This window comes from Muscardinus avellanarius (assembly GCF_963383645.1).
Source record: "Muscardinus avellanarius genome assembly, chromosome: 16".
Classification (NCBI taxonomy): Eukaryota; Metazoa; Chordata; class Mammalia; order Rodentia; family Gliridae; genus Muscardinus; species Muscardinus avellanarius.
The window spans coordinates 3,970,586-3,990,852 of record NC_137802.1 but is presented as its reverse complement, the minus strand read 5'-3'; the positions used below and the strand labels follow the sequence as shown (position 1 = coordinate 3,990,852).

At 59.9% G+C, this 20,267-nt stretch overlaps 1 protein-coding gene across 1 annotated transcript; it reads left to right on the top strand.

Moving 5' to 3' along the window:
- Positions 1-2,813: 2,813 nt before the first annotated feature.
- On the top strand, positions 2,814-20,189 carry TJP3 (tight junction protein 3; the record flags this gene model as incomplete). The annotated part of the gene is made up of 20 exons (XM_080713172.1): positions 2,814-2,861; positions 2,938-3,047; positions 3,597-3,699; positions 3,818-4,166; positions 6,088-6,191; positions 8,107-8,266; positions 8,451-8,559; positions 9,200-9,258; positions 9,426-9,492; positions 9,573-9,729; positions 10,585-10,693; positions 11,212-11,449; positions 12,001-12,212; positions 14,779-14,874; positions 16,259-16,329; positions 16,427-16,637; positions 16,745-16,845; positions 17,592-17,894; positions 19,681-19,727; positions 20,087-20,189. 20 exons carry the CDS (start codon positions 2,814-2,816, stop codon positions 20,187-20,189), a joined length of 2,757 nt encoding a protein of 918 aa, XP_080569298.1.
- Positions 20,190-20,267: the final 78 nt, after the last annotated feature.

The window sequence follows — 20,267 nt, the reverse complement described above, 5'->3', positions numbered from 1 at the left end:
CGGCGAGGCGCCTTCCCGGAGGCGTGCCGGGCGGGCGGGGCGGCGGGCCTGGAGGAGGAAGACCGGCAGGTGCCGGGCGGGCTGCGGGCGGGAGCGGGGCCCCGACCTCCCCATCTTCCTCCTCTGTCCCGGGCGAAACCCGATTGTCCGTTTCCAGGCCCCCCATGGGCCGGGGCCGCTGGAGAACCCCGGGGTAGACCATGGCGGTGAGATTCCAGGCGAGTAGCCCGCGAGGGCCGGAGGGGGAGGGGATGGGGCGGGAGCGGCGGGGCTCGGAGGACCCGGGATCCCGGAGCACCCGCTACCTACGTTAACAGGTGGGGAAACTGAGTCTCTGAGGCGCGAGGAGGCCACCCCGGGGCTGCACAGGGAGCTTGTCCACGCCCCCTAACGCTGCCTCCACCGACAGGCTGGGTTCAGAGTCTGATTTCTGCCAGCCTGTAAAACTTTTTTTCTTTTAGTATTGGGGACCGAACTCAGGGGCGTTTTTACCTCTGGGCTTCACCCCAGGTTATTTTTATTTACTTACTTTAGATTTCGAAACAGGGTCTTGCTAAGTTGCCGAGGGTCTCCCTAAGTAGCCGAGGCTGGCCTCGAACCCGCCATTCCCGCCTCAACCTCCTGCGGTGTGGCTTTGAACCCGTCCCTGACTCTCCCGGCCACCGGAGGGTTCCAGGACCAAGTGCGTTTTTTTCAAGTGCCTGTATACAGTAGGCGCTCAGTAGCGATGTTGGTGCTGGGTCCCGGGGGTGCTGGGCTAGGTGAGCTTTCCAGCCAGAGGTGGAACCCGGCGAGGGCTTCCTTTGTGGGCTGTGGTGAGGGCGCTGCATGGATTGGGCGCCTGCTGTGTACCGGGCCGATCCGGGGAGAGATGGAGAAGGGGTTTGGAGGTCCAGTTCCCCGGGACAGCAGCGGGGCGTGACCCTGGAGGGACTTCTTCAAACCACCATATTGGGGTTCCAGATCTGCCAGAAGGGGAAACTAAGGCAGGGCTGTGGCTGAGCCCAGGACACCCAGCTCCAAACTCCTGGCCCAGCTGTAGCCCCTCCCGGCAGGCGACTGTTTCCAGGCCCCCCCACCCTGTCGGCCTTTGTTCCAGGGCTGGGGGAGGGGAGGGCTGGAGGCACGTGTCCGGGCTGGGGGCGCCTCCCAGGTGTTTGTCCACCGGGGGCGGGGCTCCGGCCCTGCCGCTCACCTGGGTGGGCGGGCTCGGGCCCAGGTGCTGCGGACTCACCTGGCTGAGTCCTTCTGGAAGGAAGGGTCTTTTATTTTGCCTTTCGCCCGTTCCTCAATCACAGCCCTGGCGCCTGGGCCTGCGGGCGCCATGCTGGGGTCCCCCGTAGCCCCCCAAGTCCAAGGGGAGCCCCTGTGTGGGGTGTAGCAACCACAGCTGGAGCCCCCGGCCCACCCCAGTGACTGGGGCTGGTCCAGAGGGAAGTGGAGGATGTCTGTGTGTGGAGTGGGGCGGCCCCGGGGCTGTGACGGATGAGGAGTTTGCCAGGAGCGTGTAATCCAGGGATGGAGGGCCGGGAGGCGCTGCCCGTGGCCGGACACCTGGGCCTCAGAGGCTCAGGGTAGCAATGGCTCCGCTTCACAGCCCAAGGGGAAGCGAACTTACCAAAGGGCTGTTAAGTGGCGTAAAAAGATGGGTGGGGTGGCCCGCGCCTGTCACCCCAGGACTTGGGAGGCTGAGCCGGGAGGATCGCACAGGTTCGAAGCCAGCCTCAGCAACTTAGTGAGACGCTGTTTCAAATAAAGTATAAAATAGGTCTGGGAGGATGGCCCGGAGGTAGAAGAGCCCCTGGGTTCCACCTCCAGTACCAAAAATAAAAATAAAAAAATTAAAAAAATAGGGCTGGGAGTGGAGCTCAGAGGTAGAATGCCCCTGGGTTCCATCCCCAGTACCGCAAAATAAATAAATCAATTTATAAACGAATAAATAAATAGGGCCGGGGGTGTAGCTCTGAGGCGGACACCCCTAGCACCAAAAAATAAAAGAAAACGTCCATGGCTGGTGACCCTGGCCCAGGGTCTGTCAAGACAGAGGGCTGGAGACGGCCTCGCGGGGTCGGCCTCAAGTTGGGCGTAGCGCCCGGGCACTGGGGAGCCCTGGAAGGCGTTAGACTCCGCCAAGCCTCCGGTATCCAGGGAGACGGAGCCACACACAAGTGGGGACAAGCCGGGGCCACCTGCATCCCCCAGCCCCAAGGGGCCCGGGTTCTCGGGGGAGGGGGCGGTTTCTTAATCCGGGAAATAAAAATTCTCTGTGGGGGAGGGATTTAGTCATTTTAATTACGCACAGGATATTAAACGTCAAAGCGAGTAGAAGGTGCTGGGTTTGCTGCTTTTCCTGGTTGCGGGGCCGGGGCTGGACCCCGGGGTCTGTCTCGCATCCTGGGCAAGCGCTAACCACCGGGCAGCACTGCTAGCCAAAGGATTCTATTTGAAATATAAGCTCAGAGCCGGGCGCGGGGCGCACGCTCGTAATCCCAGCATTCGGGAGGCTGAGACAGGAGGATCGCGGTTCGCGGACAGCCTCAGCTACTCAGCGAGGCCCTCGGCAACTCAGTGAGACCCGGTTTCAAAATAAAGAATAAAAAATAGGGCAGGGGGTGGAGCTCGGAGGTCAAGTGCCCCTGGGTTCCATCCCCAGACCCACAAAAAAAAAAAAAAAAAAAATGGGGCTGGGGGTGGAGCTCAGGTATAATGACCCTGGGTTTCCACCCCAGGCGAGGGTCGGAGCTGGACCTCCGGCCCCTGGATCCCGCCTGGCCTGACGTCCGCCTGTCTTGTCCCCTCTCCAGGAGGCCGAGATGGAGGAGCTGACCATCTGGGAGCAGCACACGGCCACGCTGTGCAGGGTGAGTGCCCCGCGCCGGTGCCCAGCGCCGCGGGCGCCCTCGGAGGCCAACGCTCTCCCCGACCTTCCCTCCGCAGGACCCCCGCCGGGGCTTCGGCATCGCCATCTCCGGAGGCCGAGACCGGGCCAGCGGATCCGTGATCGTGTCTGACGTGGTGCCCGGAGGCCCGGCCCAGGGCAGACTCCAGTGAGGACGCAGGGCCGGGATGGCGCCCAGGGCTCGGTCAACACCGGGCGTGGCGGGGCAGAGCCAGCCGCTCCGCCCTCCTCTCCCGGGCCCTCTGCCCGCCTGGCACTGGCTTTGTTGGGGTCACGGCGGTCCCGGGGCGCTCCTCCAATGGAAGCCTGCGTGGCAGGAGGGGGGAGATGTGGTACCCTGAGCCCTTGAGGCCGGGGGGCTCCTGGGAGAAAAGCCCCTGGGCTCCACCCCCAGTACCACAAAAATAAATAGATAGGGCCAGGGGTGTAGCTCGGAGGTAGAACGCCCCTGGGTTCCGTCTTCAGTACCCCCAAAAAAACAAGACTGCCCACCTTTGTCCTGGCTCCCAGTCGGGTTAGGTGAGGCCTGCGATGGCCTCAGTCTACAGATGGGGAAACTGAGGCCCACGGGGCACCCGCGGTCCCTGGCCGGAGGCTGGGCCTCGAGGGTCCAGAGCAGCCGGGGCCTGGGGTGGGCGGGCGGGCCGGTGGGTGCCCGGGCCCTGGAGGCCGCCTCCTGAGCCCCGGCTCCCCGCAGGACGGGGGACCACATCGTCATGGTGAACGGGGTCTCGGTGGAGAACGTTACCTCGGCTTTTGCCATCCGGATTCTGAAGACCTGCACCAAATTCGCCGACATCGTGCGTGGGCCGCGGGGAGGGGCCGGGGTGCCCGCCATGCTGGCCGGCTGGGGCTTGGGGAGAGGGCACAGGGCCACCTGGCTGCCTGCTCGCTGACCGCCGTCCCCTCCCCTGACAGACGGTCAAGCGTCCCCGGAAGGTCCACCTGCCGGCCACCAAGGCCAGCCCCTCCGGCCCCGGGCGCCAGGCCGTGGACGGGGAGGATGGGCGGCGGCTCGAGGAAGCCGCCCATGGCCGGGGCTACGACGGGGACTCGTCGGGCAGCTCGGGCCATTCCTGGGACGCACGTTCCCGCCGGCCGAGGGCGGGTCGCCGGAGCCGGGCTGGCAGCCACGGGCGCAGGAGCCCGGGTGGCAGCTCAGAGGCCAACGGGCTGGCCCTGGTGTCCGGCTACAAGCGGCTGCCCCAGCAGGACGTGCTGATGCGGCCGGTGAAGTCGGTGCTCGTGAAACGGAAAAACAGTGAAGGTAAGAAGGGTGCGGGGACCCCCAAGAAGGGACACCACCGCTGGCCCAGCCTCGGGCCCCTCGTCACGCGGGGGGCACTAAGAAACAGCCGGGCTCGGCGGTCTCAGCGCGTGGGAGGCTGAGACCGGAGGATTGCAGGTTGGAGGCCAGCCTCAGCTACTTAACAAGACTCTCAGTAGCCGAGTGAGACCCTGTTCTAAAACCAAAAATAAAAAGGGATAGAGAGCCCGGCGTGGGGCCGCACGCTTGTCATCCCAGCATTCGGGAGGCTGAGACCGGAGGATCGCGGTTCACGGCCAGCCTCAGCTGCTTAGTGAGGCCCTGTTTTCAAATAAAGTGTAAAATATACGTCTGGGAGTATACCCCAGAGGTAGAAACGCCCTTGGGTTCCATCCCCAGACCCGCAAAAAAAGACTTTGTGTTGGGAGCCGAGGGTCTCGGTTACCAGGGAGGCGGAGGCAGGAAGGTCTCAAGTTCAAGACTAACCTGGGTTCGCAGCCAGCCTCAGCTACTTAGTGAAGCCTTTGCAACTCTGTGAGACCCTGTTTCAAAATAAAAGAATAAAAAATTGGGCTGGGGGAGGTGTAGCTTGGAGGTAGAATGCCCTGGGTTCCGTTTGCAGTACTGCAAAAAAAAAAAAAAAAAAAAAAAAAAAAATTAATTAAAGATGCCGGGCGCGGTGGCGCACGCTTGTAATCCCTGCACTTGGGAGGCTGAGACAGGAGGATCGCGCAGGTTCGAAGCCAGCCTCAGCTACTTAGTGAGGCTCTCAGCAACTTAGTGAGACCCTGTTTTCAAATAAAATATAAAAAATAGGTCTGGAAGTATAGCCCAGAGGTAGAAAAGCCCCTGGATTCCACCCCCAGTACCACACACACACACAAAAAAAATATAATTAAAAATAACTAAATAAGCTGGGCGTGGTGGTGCACGCTTGTAATCCCTGCACTTGGAAGGCTGAGACAGGAGGATCGCGCAGGTTCGAAGCCAGCCTCAGCTACTTAGTGAGGCTTTGTTTTCCAAATAAAATATAAAAAAGGTCTGGGAGTATAGCCCGGAGGTAGAAAGCCTCTGGGTTTGACCCCTAGTACCACCAAAAAAAAAAAAAAAAAAAAAAAGAATAAAAAATAGGGCAGAGCTACAACCAGCTCGGAGGTCAAATGCCCCTGGGTTCAATCCCCAGTGCCACAATAAGAAGAAAGAAAGAAAGAAAGAAAGAAAGAAAGAAAGAAAGAAAGAAAGAAAGACCACCACATTTGTGGTGGTTGTTACAGCAGCTGCAAGCAGCTCATACACCCTGATACCCAGGACAGCGTGATGTCAGGGCTCCCACGGTCCCGTCCACCACGGGCCTGCGACTCTGGCCTTTGAATGACACCAGTGGCAGCGTCTGGACTTCAGAGCTCTGACAGAGACACGACAGGTGGTGCTGGACATTTTTTTGGGGCAGTACTGGGATGGAACCCAGGGGCATTCGACCTCCCAGCTCCACCCTCAGCCCTATTTTTTATTCTTTATTTGGAATCAGGGTCTCACTGAGTTGTGGAGGGCCTCACTAAGTAGCTGAGGCTGTCCGCGAACCGCGATCCTCCTGTCTCAGCCTCCCGAATGCTGGGATTGCCCGCGTGCGCCCCACGCCCGGCCCCCTGGCCCGGTTTTCACGAAGCGTCCCGGGGGGTCTTAAGCGTCTTGGGACCGGCCCGTGCGCTGAGCGTCCCGTGGGGTCGGCACCGGTGCTGTCCCGTCCCAGCCCCGCCTGGACGGAGCCGTCCTCGTGGGTTCGTGACGTTCAGGCCCCCGCGACGTGGTCGGGGTGATGGTGGGAGGCCCCGTCCTGGGCTCTGTGACCGTTGCGGCAGGAGGGTGCTCTGGGCTCCCGGTCTCCGGAGCCCTGCCTCAGTTTACCCCCTGCCCCCGGCAGAGTTCGGGGTCAAGCTGGGCAGTCAGATTTACATCAAGCACATCACGGAGTCCGGCCTGGCTGCCCGGCACCGCGGCCTGCAGGAAGGAGACCTCATCTTACAGGTGAGCCCCGGGGAGCTCGTCCGTGGGTGGGGAGACTGAGGCCAGGGTGGGCAGCACCCTCGAGTCACTCACCGGTCGGCAGAGCCGGCCCTGAGCCGATTCCTTCCTCCGGCGATTGCAAATCCAGAGCCAAGCGGCAGTTTCTAGTATCCCCTTAAGGGGAGCTGTTTCTAGGGTTCTCAAGTCTTGCTGTGCCTTAGACGCCGTGGCCAGCTGGCCAGAGTGCTGGTTCCCGGGTCCAGCCTGGGTGGCCCGAGAACCGCCCGCCTTGCAGACTGGCTTCGTTCTAGACCCCTCCCAGAAGTCTGTTTCTAGGGCTTCCTAGGGTTTGATTCCCACAGCACTCCTAACGGGGTGTTTCGAGCGTCTCCTGGAGTTGTCTGTTTCTACGGACCCTGAAGAATTGTCTGTTTCTAGTAGTTTGAGGCGGACAGACAACTTAGCTGGGTGTGGTGGGACACTGAGGAGGCTGAGGCAGGAGGGCCGCAAGTTCAAGGCCAGCCTGGGCACCTTAGTGAGACGGTTTCAAAAAGGCCGGGCACGGTGGCTACGCTTGTCATCCCAGCACTCGGGAGGCTGAGACCGGAGGACCGCGGTTCGCGGCCAGCCTCAGCTACTTAGCGAGGCCCTCAGCAACTCAGTGAGACCCGGTTTCAAGTAAAGAATAAAAAATAGGGCTGGGGTGTAGCTCGGAGGTCGAATGCCCCTGGGTTCCATCCCCAGACCCGCACACACACACAAAAACATGAAAAGAACCAGGTGCGGTGACGCACGCCTACAGTCCCAGTACCTGGGAGACTAAGACAGGAGGGTCACAGGTCAAGGACCAGCTCACAATAACTTAGTGAGCTCCTGTTTCAAAATAAAAAATTAAAAGGCTGTGAGTATAGCTCAGAGATTCTGCCTTCAGTTGCCAGTAAAACACACACACACACACACACACACACACACACAGGATTAAACGGTTAAACCCAGGAACTTTCTACCTCTGAGCTACACCTCCAGCCCTATTTTATTTATTTTATTTTTATTAGTTTAATTTTTGTGTGTGTGTGGCACTGGGGATGGAACCCAGGAGCATTCTACCTTCGAGCTACACCCCCAGCCCTGTTTTTTTTTTTTAATTATTATTCTTTATTTTGAAACCAGGTCTCACCGAGTTGCAGAGGGCCTCACTAAGTAGCTGAGGCTGTCCGCGAACCGCGGTCCTCTGGTCTCCGCCTCCCGGATGCGGGGATGACGAGCGTGCGCCACCACGCCCCGAGGACTCATATATTTCTGACTTATCTTCAGATGTCTGTTCCTAGTACTTTCTAGAGGATGTGTTTCTAGTACCTTTAAGTATACACGCCCTCCTCAAAAAGAGTTGTTTTGCCGGGCGTGGAGGCGCACGCTTGTCATCCCCGTGCTCGGGAGGCAGAGACAGGAGGATCGCACAGGTTCGAAGCCAGCCTCAGCTACTGAGTGAGGCTCTCAGCAACTTAGTGAGACCCTGTTTCCAAATAAAATATAAAGTAGGTCTGGGAGTCTAGCCCAGAGGTAGAAAAGCCCCTGGGTTCCACCCCCAGTACCAGAAAAAGAAAAAAAAAAAAAAACTTGTTTCTAATATTATCTTCAGATCTGTTCCTGCTATCCCTGAAAAACTTGCACTCCTCAGGAGAGAAGAGGGTCCACTCATTTCTGATTTTTTCTTGTGTTTTTCTCACCTGTCATATAAAATTATCTGTTTCTAGAATTCTGTGGCCAGTCTGTTCTTCGTAACCTTTCAACCCAAGACAGGAATCCAATTCTAAACATTTATCTCTAGGGACTGTCTGTTTCTAGGAACCCCCCCGGAAGGTGTGTCTGTTTCTAGTCTCCCCAGCTAGTCTGTTTCTAGTCTCCCCGCATCTCTTTCCTCCCTGGTCCCCTTCAGATTAACGGGGTGTCCAGCCAGGACCTGTCTCTGAGCGACACTCGGCGTCTAATCGAGAAGTCGGAGGGGAAGCTGACGCTGCTGGTGCTGCGGGACCGCGCGCAGTTCCTGGTGAACATCCCGCCGGCCGTCAGCGACAGCGACAGCTCCCTGCTGGAGGGTGAGGGCCCGGGAGGCCCGGGGAGCGGAGGCCCGGGGAGCGGAGGCCCGGGGAGCGGAGGCCCGGGGAGCGGAGGCCCGGGGAGCGGAGGCCCAGGGAGCGGCCTCTACTGGTGGGGCCTCCACGTCCCCTCTGCAAAATGGCACCGGCCTGGCCGCTCCTGATGGCGTCCGTTTCCGCGCAGACATCTCAGACCTCACCTCGGAGCTGTCCCAGGCGCCCCCGTCCCACGTCCCGCCGCCGCCCCGGAACAGGCAGCGGAGCCCCGAGCCCAGCCTCACCGACTCTGCCGGGTGCGTACCCAGGGACCCGGGCCCGCAGCCCTGCCCCGGAGTCCCGCAGCCTCCACGCTCTGTCCACTGACAAAGTCCTGTCCGTGGCTGGTCCCAGCAGACCCTCGCATCTTGGGGAAAAATTAAAAAATCCATCCTCATAGATTTCTGTAAGAAAACATATAGGACCAGGCCAGGTGTGGTGGCGCACGCTTGTAATCCTAGTACTCAGGAGGCTGAGACAGGAGGATCGCGGTTCGAGGACAGCCTCAGCTACTTAGTGAGGCCCTTTGCAACTCAGTGAGACCCGGTTTCAAAAATAAAGAATAAAAAATAGGGCAGGGGGTGTGGCTCAGAGGTCAAATGCCCCTGGGTTCCATCCCCAGACCCGCAAAATAAATAAATAAATAAATAGGCGAAAAAATAGGGCAGGGGGTGCAGCTCAGAGGTAAAATGCCCCTGGGTTCCATCCCCAGTACCACAATAAAAAAGAAAAAGAATAAAAAGTAGGGGTGGGGTGTATCTCGGAGGTAGAAAAGCCCCTGGGTTCCATCCCTAGTACCACAATAAATAAGTAAAATAAATAAATTAATTAATAATAAATTAATAATAAACATGCTCTCTGCACCTATCCCTGCGTCACCCCGCCTGTCTCCACCAGGGGGAGCCCCCCATCTCGGCGGGCAGGGTCGGTGGACTCCAGGACCCCCTCGGAGCGGGGTGAGTGAAGCCAGGGCGCGGGGTGCCGGCTCTGAGTACCCCCTGGCTCTTCCGATCCTGCCCAGGAGGCTGTGCCCGGGGGGGGGGGGGTGCCCCAGGACCCCCCAAGAGCAGAGGCGGGAGGCGGGGCGGAGCTGGGCAGCTGGGGACCGGCCGTTCCCTTGCAGGCTCGCCCCCGGGCAGCAGCTACGACGTCTACCGGGTGTCCAGCCGCCAGAGCCTGCAGGAGCGAGGGTGAGCCCGCGGCCCGGGGCCTCCCCAGGGACGCTCTCCCCAGGGCGCTGACCCCGCGTTCCTGTCCCGCCGACCCGCAGGTACAGCCCGGACACGCGGGTCGTGAGCTTCCGCAAGGGCGCCAGCCTCGGGCTGCGGCTGGCCGGGGGCAACGACGTGGGCATCTTCGTGTCCGGGGTGCAGGCGGGCAGCATGGCCGACGGGCAGGGCGTCCAAGAGGGAGACCAGATCCTGCAGGTGAGGCGGGCCCCAGGGGTCTAGGGACGGCCCGCCGCCCGCTGTGGCCCTGTGGACACGGCGCTGTCCCCGAGGCCTGACCCCGCGGTGCCCGCTGGCAGCCCAGGCCTGGACACCTGGACCAGGGCCAGGACCGAGCCCCGCACCTCCAGGGCCTCCTGGCCCGGCCCATGGCCCCCGGGGCCAGTCAGGACACTGAGGCAGAGGCAGGGGGCTGCTGTTCCAGGCTGTGAGCTCCTGGCCGGGTAGAAACCAGCTGCCCCAGCCGGGCGTGGGGCGCACGCTTGTAATTCCAGTACTTGGAGGCTGAGGCCGGAGGATCGCGGTTCGCGGACAGCCTCAGCTACTGAGCGAGGCCCTCTGCAACTCAGTGAGACCCTGTTTCCAAATAAAGAATAAAAGATGGGGCAGGGGGTGTAGCTCGGAGGTAGAATGCCCCTGGGTTCCATCCCCAGGACTGCAAATAAATACATACATTTATTTTAAAAAGGGAGCCAGGTGTGGTGGTGCACACTTGCAATTCAAGTACTTGGGAGGCTGAGACCGGAGGATCGCGGTTCGCGGACAGCCTCAGCTACTTAGCGAGGCCCTCTGCAACTCAGTGAGACCCGGTTTCACAATAAAGAATAGAAAATAGGGCAGGGGGTGTAGCTCGGAGGCCGAATGCCCCTGGGTTCCATCCCTAGTACTGCCAAAAAAAAAAAAAAAAAAAAGAATAAAAATTAGGGCTGGGGGTGTAGCTCAGGCACACCCCTGTGTCAACCCCACCCCAGGCCCAGGGTCCTGGGCGCTGCCCTGGGTCTGGGGCCTGCAGCCGGGCCCCCCTGACCCCCTGACCGCAGCCCTTGCCCGCAGGTGAACGACACGCCCTTCCGGAACCTGACACGGGAGGAGGCCGTGGAGTTCCTGCTGGGGCTGCCTGCGGGCGAGGACGTGGAACTGGTCATGCAGCGGAAGCAGGACAGTGAGTGTCCAGCCAAGTGAGGCCGCCGCCCTGCTCCCCGCAGGGACCCCTGCGGCTCCCCCAGCCGGGCCTGGGACTTTTTTTCCCCCCAGTATTGGGATGGAACCCAGGGGCATTCTATCTCCAAGCTACACCCCCTGCCCTATTTTTTAGTCTTTTTTTTTTTTTTTTTGGTGGTACTGGGGTTCCTGGAAGCCCTTCTTCCTCCGGGCCACACTCCCAGACCTATTTTATATTTTTGGAAACAGGGTCTCTTACGCCAGCGCAGCTGGCTTCGAACCTGCGCCATCCTCCTGTCTCCGCCTCCCAAGCGCGGGGATTACAAGCGTGCGCCACCATGCCCGGCATATTTTTTAGTCTTTATTTAGAAACAAGGTCTCACTGAGTTGCCGAGGGCCTCGCTAAGTAGCTGAGGCTGTCCGCGAACCGCGATCCTCCCGTCTCAGCCTCCCCGATGCTGGGATGACCAGCGTGCTTTGCGCCCCCTGGAAGGCTCAGATGGCGCCCTCTGCCCCTAGTCTTCCAGAAGATGGTGCAGTCCCGCGTGGGCGACTCCTTCTACATCCGCACGCACTTCGAGCTGGAGCCGAGCCCGCCGTCCGGCCTGGGCTTCACCCGTGGCGACATCTTCCACGTGGTGGACACGCTGTACCCGGGCCCGGGGCAGCCTTGCGGGCGAGGCGGCTACTGGCTGGCGGCGCGCATGGGCCGCGACCTCCGGGAGCAGGAGCGCGGCCTCATCCCCAACCGCAGCAGGTGCGTCCCCAGCCTCAGTTTCCCCGCCGGGAGCAGCCGAGGTGTCGCTGCCCCGCAGGCCGGATGGATGGTGGAATCAGGAGGACTCAGGCGGCGGCCCTGGGGGTTCCCACCAAGGACCAAGCTCGAGGGCGTCACACAGCACAGAGGTGGCCCTGCGGTTGTCATCCCAGCACTTGGGAGGCTGAGGCAGGAGGACCGCAGGTTGAGGCCAGCCTCGACAACCTAGGAGTCTGTCTTTCTTTCTTTCTTTCTGCACTAGAGTTTGAACTCAGGGGCCTTCTACCTTACCTCCGAGCTACACCCCCAGCCCTATTTTTTATTCTTTATTTTTGAAACCTGGTCTCACTGAGTTGCGGAGGGCCTCACTAAGTAGCTGAGGCTGTCCGCGAACCGCGATCCTCCGGTCTCAGCCTCTAAATGCTGGGATGACACGCGTGCGCCACCACCAAGCCCGGCCGCAAAGTCTCTCCTGCCGCGGGAGGTGATGCGGCCGTCTTTTCTGGGGTCTCTGGGGCTTGTCTCAGAGCCGTCCGTGCCCCCGTCCCCAGGGCCGAGCAGCTGGCCAGCCTGGAGGCCGCCCAGCGGGCAGCGGGCATGATGCCCGGCTCGTCCACGGGCTCCAACGCGCGGGCAGAGTTCTGGCGGCTGCGGGGTCTTCGCCGAGGGACCAAGAAGAGCAGTCAGCGGAGCCGGGAGGACCTGTCGGCTCTGACCCGACAGGGCCACTACCCGCCCTACGAAAGGGTGGTGCTCCGGGAAGGTGGGTGCAGTGGGCTCCCGGGGGCGGGATCGTGTGCCCAGGTCGCCCCAAAGCCGCCGCCTCCCGCAAACACACCCACTTTGGTTAAGTTCGGGGACAGAAGAAACAGGATAGGCATCTTTTAAAATCAGATCCAGCCGGGCGTGGTGGCGCACGCTTGTCATCCCCGCTTGGGAGGCGGAGACAGGAGGATCGCGCAGGTTCGAAGCCAGCCGCGCGCGCTGGCTCAGGAGACCCTGTTTCCAAATAAAAATGTAAAAATAGGTCTGGGAGTGTAGCCCGGAGGTAGAAGGGCTTCCAGGAACCCCAGTAGCACCAATAAATAAATAAATAAATAAATAAATAAATAAATAAATAAATAAAATCAGATCCAGCCGGGCGTGGCAGCACACGCTTGTAATCCCCGCGCTTGGGAGGCTGAGACAGGAGGATGGCACGGGTTCGAAGCCAGCCTCCGCTACTTAGTGAGGCTCTCAGCAACTTAGTGAGACCCTGTTTCCAAATAAATAGAAAATAGGTCTGGGAGTATAGCCTGGAGGGAGAAAAGCCCCTGGGTTCCACCCCCAGTTCCACAAAAAAATAAAGAATAAAAATAGGTCTGGGGTATAGCTCAGAGGTAGAATGCCTCTAGGTTTAATCCCCCCCCCCAAATAAAATCAGATCCTAAGCCGGGGGCAGTGGCACATGCCTGGTATCCCACTACTTGGGCGGCTGAGCCGAGAGGACTGCAGGTTTGAAGGCCAGCCTCAACAGGTCGTGAGAATCTCAGGGACCTAGTGAGACCCTGTTTCAAAACAAAAAATAAAATAGGGCTGGAGGGTGTACTTTAGGGATAGTATGCCCCTAGGTTCAATCCCAATACCCACATACCCCCCAAATCAGATCCTAGCTGGGGCATGGCAGCACACCCCATCCTCACTGAGGCTGAGGCAGGAGGATCGCAGGTTCAAGGCCAGCCTTCTCAATTCAGGAAGTCTTTCTTTCCTTTTCCTTTTCCTTTTTTTTTTCCTTTTTTTTAACCAGGAATGGAACCCAGGGGCTTTTCTACCTCTGAGCTACACTCCCAGACCTATTTTATATTTTATTTGGAAACAGGGTCTCACTAAGTAGCTGAGGCTGGCTTCGAACCCGCGCGATCCTCCTGCCTCAGCCTCCCAAGCGCGGGGATTGCAAGCGTGCGCCACCACGCCGGGCTTTTTGACACAGTTTTTAAGAATATAGGCACACAAAGCCCAGTACAAAGAATTTTTTCTATCCAGGAGTAAAATAAAAACAGACTTGCCGAGTTTCAGGAAAGGAGATTAAGCTCCCAGAAACCCAGAGGAGAGAGGATTAAGTGGCAGGTGCAGTTTAAAACCCCCGGGGCAAAAGCAGCAGGTGTCTAGTGGGCGTGGCTGGGAGGTGGGCGTGGCTGTGAGCCGGTGGGCGTGGCTGGGGCCGGTGGGCGTGGCTGGTGGGTTATGAGCTTGGCTGGGAGCTGGTGAACCTGGCTGGTTGGCGACGGGCGTGGCTGTGAGTTGGTGGGCGTGGCCTGAACCGGTGGGCGTGGCTATTAAAGTTCCGTCAGCTGTCACAGTGCCAGCAGCCGCTAGAAAAACAAACAGAAGCCACCACACTGCTTTTCTTTTCTTTTTCTTTTTGCGGCACTGGGGGATAGAACCCAGGGGCATTCTACCTAGGAGCTGCACGCCCAGCCTGATTTTTTTTTTTTTTTTTTTTTGCGGTTCTGGGGATGGAACCCAGGGGCATTTGACCTCTGAGCTACACCCCCTGCCCAATTTTTTTATTCTTTATTTTGGAACCGGGTCTCACTGAGTTGCAGAGGGCCTCACTAAGCAGCTGCGGCTGTCCGCGAACCGCGACCCTCCGGTCTCAGCCTCCCCAGTGCTGGGATGACAAGCGTGCGCCACCACGCCCGGCCTAGCCTGATTTTTAAAACTCTTTGTTTTGAAACAGGGTCTCACTGAGTTGCAAAGGGGCCTCACTAGGTACCTGAAGCTGTCCGTGAACCGCCATCCTCCTGTCTCAGCCTCCCGAGTGCTGGGATTACAAGTGTGGGCCACCATGCCTCGCAAGAAACCATGTTTCAAAATTAAAAGGGCTAGGAGTATAGCTGGAGGGTAGAATACCCCTGCATTCAATCCCCAGTGCCACAAAAGGGGAGGAGCAGAAGGAGGAGGGAGAGGAAGAGTCCCTAATTTAGGCTTTCTGGGCCAGACAAACTGTTAAAACTACTCAGCTCTGCTCACAGATGGCCCTAGCCAGGACATAAACAGGTGAACACTGGTCATGTACAAATAAAACTTTATTTACAAAAACAAGCAGTGGGCCGGACGTGGCCTCAGGTCACAGTCTGCTCACCCCTGGTTTAGGCAGGTTCACCTCTTAAAATGGACCGTGACACCAGCAACAGAAACCAAATGTGTGTGCGGTGCGGGGGAAGGAACCCAGGCCGCGCCTAGCTGCAAGGGAGGCCGGAGACCATGGCTCTGGCGGAAGCGGGCCGGGTGAAGGGGGTGAAGGCCAGCCGGACCCTGACCCCAGTCTTTGTTCCTCTGCCCCTCAGCCAGCTTCAAGCGCCCCGTGGTGATCCTGGGACCCGTGGCAGATATTGCCATGCAGAAGTTGACAGCTGACATGCCTGACCAGTTTGAAATCGCAGGTGAGAAGCCAGGCCCCAAGTTGATGGGAGGAGAGGGCTGCTCCTCATGCTGGGGGGTCAATTAGAATAACAATGGCAAATACTAGGGAGGGCTAGTCCAGGCCAGACATCACCGAGCAATGTGTGTGTGTGTGTGTGTGTGTGTGTGTGTGTGTGTGTGTGTGTGTTACTGGGGATGGAACCCAAGGCCGTTCTACCTCTGAGCTACACCCTCAACCCTATTTTTTTCTTTATTTGCGGTACTGGGGATGGAACCCAGGGGCATTCATCCTCCTAGCTACACCCCCAGCCCTATTATTTATTTATTTATTTATTTATTTATTTATTTATTTATTTTTGGTGGTACTGGGGGTCAAATCCAGGGGCTTTTCTACCTCTGGGCTACACTCCCAAACCTATTTTATATTTTATTTGGAAACAGGGTCTCACTAAGTTGCCGAGAGCCTCACTAAGTAGCCGAGGCTGCCCTCAAACCTGTGATCCTCCTGTCTCAGCCTCCCGAGGACTGGGATGACAGGGGTGTGTCGCCATGCCGGGCCTTTCCAGCTTTTAGAGGAAGGACGTGGGGGACAGCTCTCCAGGGGGGAGGCTGAGGCTGGGTTGGGGGGCAAAGGGCTTGCACTAAGTCCCTGGTCATTAGGGAAATGCAAACCCAAGTCATTATCACCCACTTGGGGGATAATAGTCAAAAACAAAGGGCAGCGAGCTGGCTAGGGGCGGCCGTGCCCGGCGGCTCCTCAAGAAACCAGCACAAGGCTGAGTTATCACATGACCCAGAGATTACACTTCTGGGCCAACAGCCAAAAGAAACGAAAATAGAAACTCAAGCAGGTGCCTGCGCAGCAGTGTTCACGGCCACAGAGAGCCGGGGGGAGAGGCCAAGTGTCTGGGGAGGGAGGAGTGGGTGCATACAGCATGGCCCAGCCGAGGCTAGAATATTATACAGCCTTAAAAAAGAAATCCTGAGCCGGGCGTGGTGGCCACGCTTGTCATCCCCGCGCTTGGTAGGCTGAGACAGGAGGACCGCTGTTAGTGGCCAGCCTCAGCTACTTAGACGGGGGGGGGGGGGGGTAGGGAAGGGGTAGGTAGGTGTAAGGTTAAAGGTTAATCCTTGCCTCAACCCCTCCCCCACTGGCTGCCCCTCCCCCCAAGGCCCCAGGACACCGGTGGGGGACCCGAGCGAAGCCCCAGCAAAGGCCGGCAGTGTGGACCGAGCCTGGCTCAGGCCCCTGAACCCCTGAATCCGCCCCAGGGGTCAGGAGGTCCGCAGGGGACCCGGGCAGGAGCGGCTGCTGCTGTCCACCGGCCCCTCGGGGGCAGTGGGAGCTGGGGAGGCCCAGCCGGGTGGGGGGCCACTTCCTCAGCTGCGGGCCCCCCTCTGCAGAGACCGTCTCCAGGACCGACAGCCCCTCCAAGATCATCAAACTGGACGCCGTGCGGGTGATCGCGGAGAAGGTGGGCGCTCCTCCCTGGCCCCCCTCCTGCGGCGTGCACCGAGCACCGAGCACCCGTGCAGGCCCCTCCCTCCCTCCCTCCCTCCCTCGGCCCCCAGGACAAGCACGCGCTGCTGGACGTGACGCCCTCGGCCGTGGAGCGCCTCAATTACGTGCAGTACTACCCCATCGTGGTCTTCCTGGCGCCCGAGGGCCGCGCCGCGCTCAAGGCGCTGCGGGAATGGCTGGCGCCCGCCTCGCGCCGCAGCGCCCGCCGCCTCTACGCGCAGGCGCAGAAGCTGCGCAAGCACAGCGCGGACCTCTTCACGGGTGCGCGGCCGGGGGCGTGGCCGGGGCGGGGGCGTGGCCGGGGCGGGGGCGTGGCCGGGGCGGGGGCGTGGCCGGCCGAGGCCCGCGCTGACCCCGCGTCCCCACAGCCACCGTCGCCCTGCGCGGCCTGAGCGACGCCTGGTACCAGCAGCTCCGGGCGGTCATCCAGGAGCAGCAGGCGCGGCCCATCTGGACGGCCGAGGACCAGGTGCGCTGGGGCGGGGCTGTGGAAGGGGCGGGGCTGGGCAGGGAGTGTGGTGGGCGGGGCCAGAAGTGGGGCGGGGCCTAGGGCTGATTGGCAAGGCCGAGGGACAGGGGCGTGGCAGGGTCTGGGAGGGGAAAACCCAGGGCGGGATGGGGAGGACCAGGGGGAGGCCAAGGGCCAGAGGCCGGCTCCAGACCCTGGGGGCTAGGGCGGGTGGCCAGGGGAGGGGCGGAGCAAGAGGAGTCAGGAGCAGGGCGGGGCTGGGGAGAAAGGGATCGGGGGCGGGGCCAATGAGTGGGGCGGGGCCATAGGCCTGAGGCCGACTGGGGTTCGTTAGATCTAGGGGCGGGGCCGGGGCGGAGCCAGAGGAGTCAGAGGCGGAGTCAGTGAGTGGGGCAGGGCCAAGGGCCTGAGGGGCTGGGTTCCGTGAGATCTAGGGGCGGGGTCAGGGGCGGGGCCAACGAGTGGGGCGGGGCCAAGGGCCTGAGGGGCTGGGTTCCGTGAGATCCAGGGGCGGGGCCAATGAGTGGGGCGGGGCCAAGGGCCCAGGTTCAGCCTGGGATTCCAGTCTTGGTGAGGTGCCGGGCAGGGCCAAGGTTGGGGCCGCATGGGGAGCGGCGTCCTCTCCCAGGCTCAGACCTGGGGCCCTGCAGCAGGCCAGCCAGTGGTCTGATGTCACCCCGGCGGGATGAGGCCTCGGCTTGAAGTTTGAGGACCGGGTCAGTCACAGCTGGACGTCTGCCCTCCAGCTGGACAGCTCCTCCGAGGACCTGGACCTGCCTGGCCGCGGCCTGGCAGACAGCTCGGCGGACCTCAGCTGTGACAGCCGCGTCAACAGCGACTACGAGACGGACGGCGAGGGCGGCGGCTACACGGATGGCGAGGGCTACACGGACGGCGAGGGCTACACCGACGGCGAGGGCGGGCCCCACACGGATGTGGACGAGGGGCCTCTGGCACCAGCCCTGGCCCGGTCCTCGGAGCCTGTGCAGGAGGATGACTCCCCGAGCCCGCGGGATCATGGGAAAATCCCTGCTCACAGCCAGGCCCAGGTGAGCAGACGGGGTTCCGGCAAGGGCCTCAGGCCCCGAGTTCAGCACAGGCCAGGACTCCCTGGGGAGACTGTGCCACCCGGTGCAATCGAGAGGAATGGTTCCCATAAGGCCGGTTTCTGGGACTCAGTCCTAGGATCTTTGAACCTCTGGGCATCTTTCTGGAGCAAGACAGATGGGCCCCAGCCTGCAGGGGAAGGCTCCTGTCTCTCATATACAGCGGCACAGGGTTTGCCTAGAACCCAGGCATAGCTTCCTGGAGACTTTACCTATTTTTGTTTTATTTATTCGCTATTGGGAATTATACCTAAGACATTCTGTGTCCAAGCTACATTCCAGCCCCCCCCCCCCTTTAATTTGAAGCAGGGTCTTGTTGCTGAGGGCTCACTGAGTTGCTGAGGCTGGCCACAAACCCTAATCCTCCTGTTTCAGCCTCTCGAGTATTGAAATTACACATGTGCTACCACCATGCCCAACTTTTTATTTATTTATTTATTTATTTGCAGCACTTGGGATCGAACCCAGGGCTATATCCCCAGCCCTATTTTTTATTCTTTATTTTGAAACAGGCTCTCACTAAGTTGCAGACGGCCTAAGTAGCTGAGGCTGGCCACGAACCTGTACCTTCTGTCTCAGCCTACCAAATGCTGGGGTTACAGACATGCGCCATCATGCTCGGCTCTGGCCGTTTTTTTTTTTTTTTTTTTTTTGGTTTTGTTTTTTAAAGAAATGATTCATCTCACCAAGTCATTCAGACTAGTCTTGAACTCTTGGGCTCGCAATCCTCTGCCTCCCCCCTGCGTGGCTGAGCCCACTAGCACTCTCCTAGCCTTTTCCAGCCATTCCTAAACAATACAGCGTCACAACTACTCACACAGCACCTTAACTCCTGTAGAGATTATTTAAGGACTCCAGGGAGCCGGGCGTGGCGGCGCACACGTGTCATCCCACTATTTGGGAGGCTGAGACAGGAGGATCACGGTTCGCGGACAGCCTCAGCTACTTAGTGAGGCCCTCTGCAACTTACTGAGACCCTGTTTCAAAATAAAAAGAATAAAAAATAGAGCTGGGGTGTAGCTTGGAGGTAGAATGCCCCTGGGTTCCATCCCTAATACTGCAAATAAATAAATAAATAAATAAATAAATAAATAAAGACTCCAGCATCCTGGAAGGCTGGAGCTGGAGGATTCCAAATTTGAGGCCAACTGGAGCAACTCCAAAGCAAATTTTAAAAGTGCTGGGTGTGGTAGATCAGTGGTAGAATGGCCCCGAGTTCAATTCCCAGTACCCGCAAAACCTTGAATTCACCACTGCCGGCTGTGAACACCTGCACGCTCAGTAGTTGGGTGTTAACCCTGCAGATGTTTATTTCCTTTCTCATCTGCATGGGGCTGCCTCTGGGAGGAAGTTCAGGGAAGGAAGGTGCCCCTCCCTCTCCCAGTACAGGGGAAAAGGCCTCAGGTGTCTGCCTGTGGCACCCTCTGGGCTCTGCGGTGCCCGGCCTGTGCACAGGGCAGAGACGGCCCCAGAAGCAGCCTCTGTCCCTATTTACCCCACGTGACCGCATTACAGCTGGTGACCAGACGGCCCCCTGGGAGCTGTCCCCAGGGGAAACCCAGCTCTCCCTCTGCCCGCGGCCCGGGGGGTCTGGGCGACGCCCCCTCTCCCAGCCTCCTCACTCAGAACTGGGGTCCACCTGCATGGCCCGGCCCAGGTTTTGGGGGGCGTGCTCCTGGCTCACCCTGCTGTGGGCTGCTGTGAACCGCCCTCCTCCCTCTCCCTCAAGGTGGACACCCGCCACCCCCAGGGCCAGCGGCGGCAGGACAGCATTCGGTAAGAGGTTCCCGCTCTGGGTGGCGTCCGCAACCCTTTTCCAGGGACTCGGACTTCGGGGATGAGGAAGAGGCCTGGGGCCCGGCTGTGGGTCAGGGTGCCCCTTGCCTAGTGGCCGAGACAGAGCCCGGTGGGGCCTGGAGTCAGCCAAGGATCTGGAGTCCTCTTCCTGGAGGGGACGTTGGCGCTGGGCTGTGTAGGAGGCGGAGGGGTTCGCTCAGTGGGTCCCACTCCTCTACGCCCGGCCCTGCTGGTCTCTGCCCGTACCGGCTGTGCCTAATGGAGCCAGCCCCAGGCCACGGTAGGCGGGCGCTCGGCCTCCCCACCCCAGGCCTCCACTCTTGTTCCTTGGCCCCCAGGACGTACGGACGGGAAGCCCTAAGAAGAAAGTTCACCAGGGCCCGCGAGGCGGAGTCCTCGGATGAGGAAGGCTACGACTGGGGCCCGGCCACTGACCTGTGAGCCGCCGGCCGCCAGGGATCTGGGTCCCCGCGGAGCCCGGAACCCCGCCTCCCCTCGCCCGGCCTTTAATAAACAGTA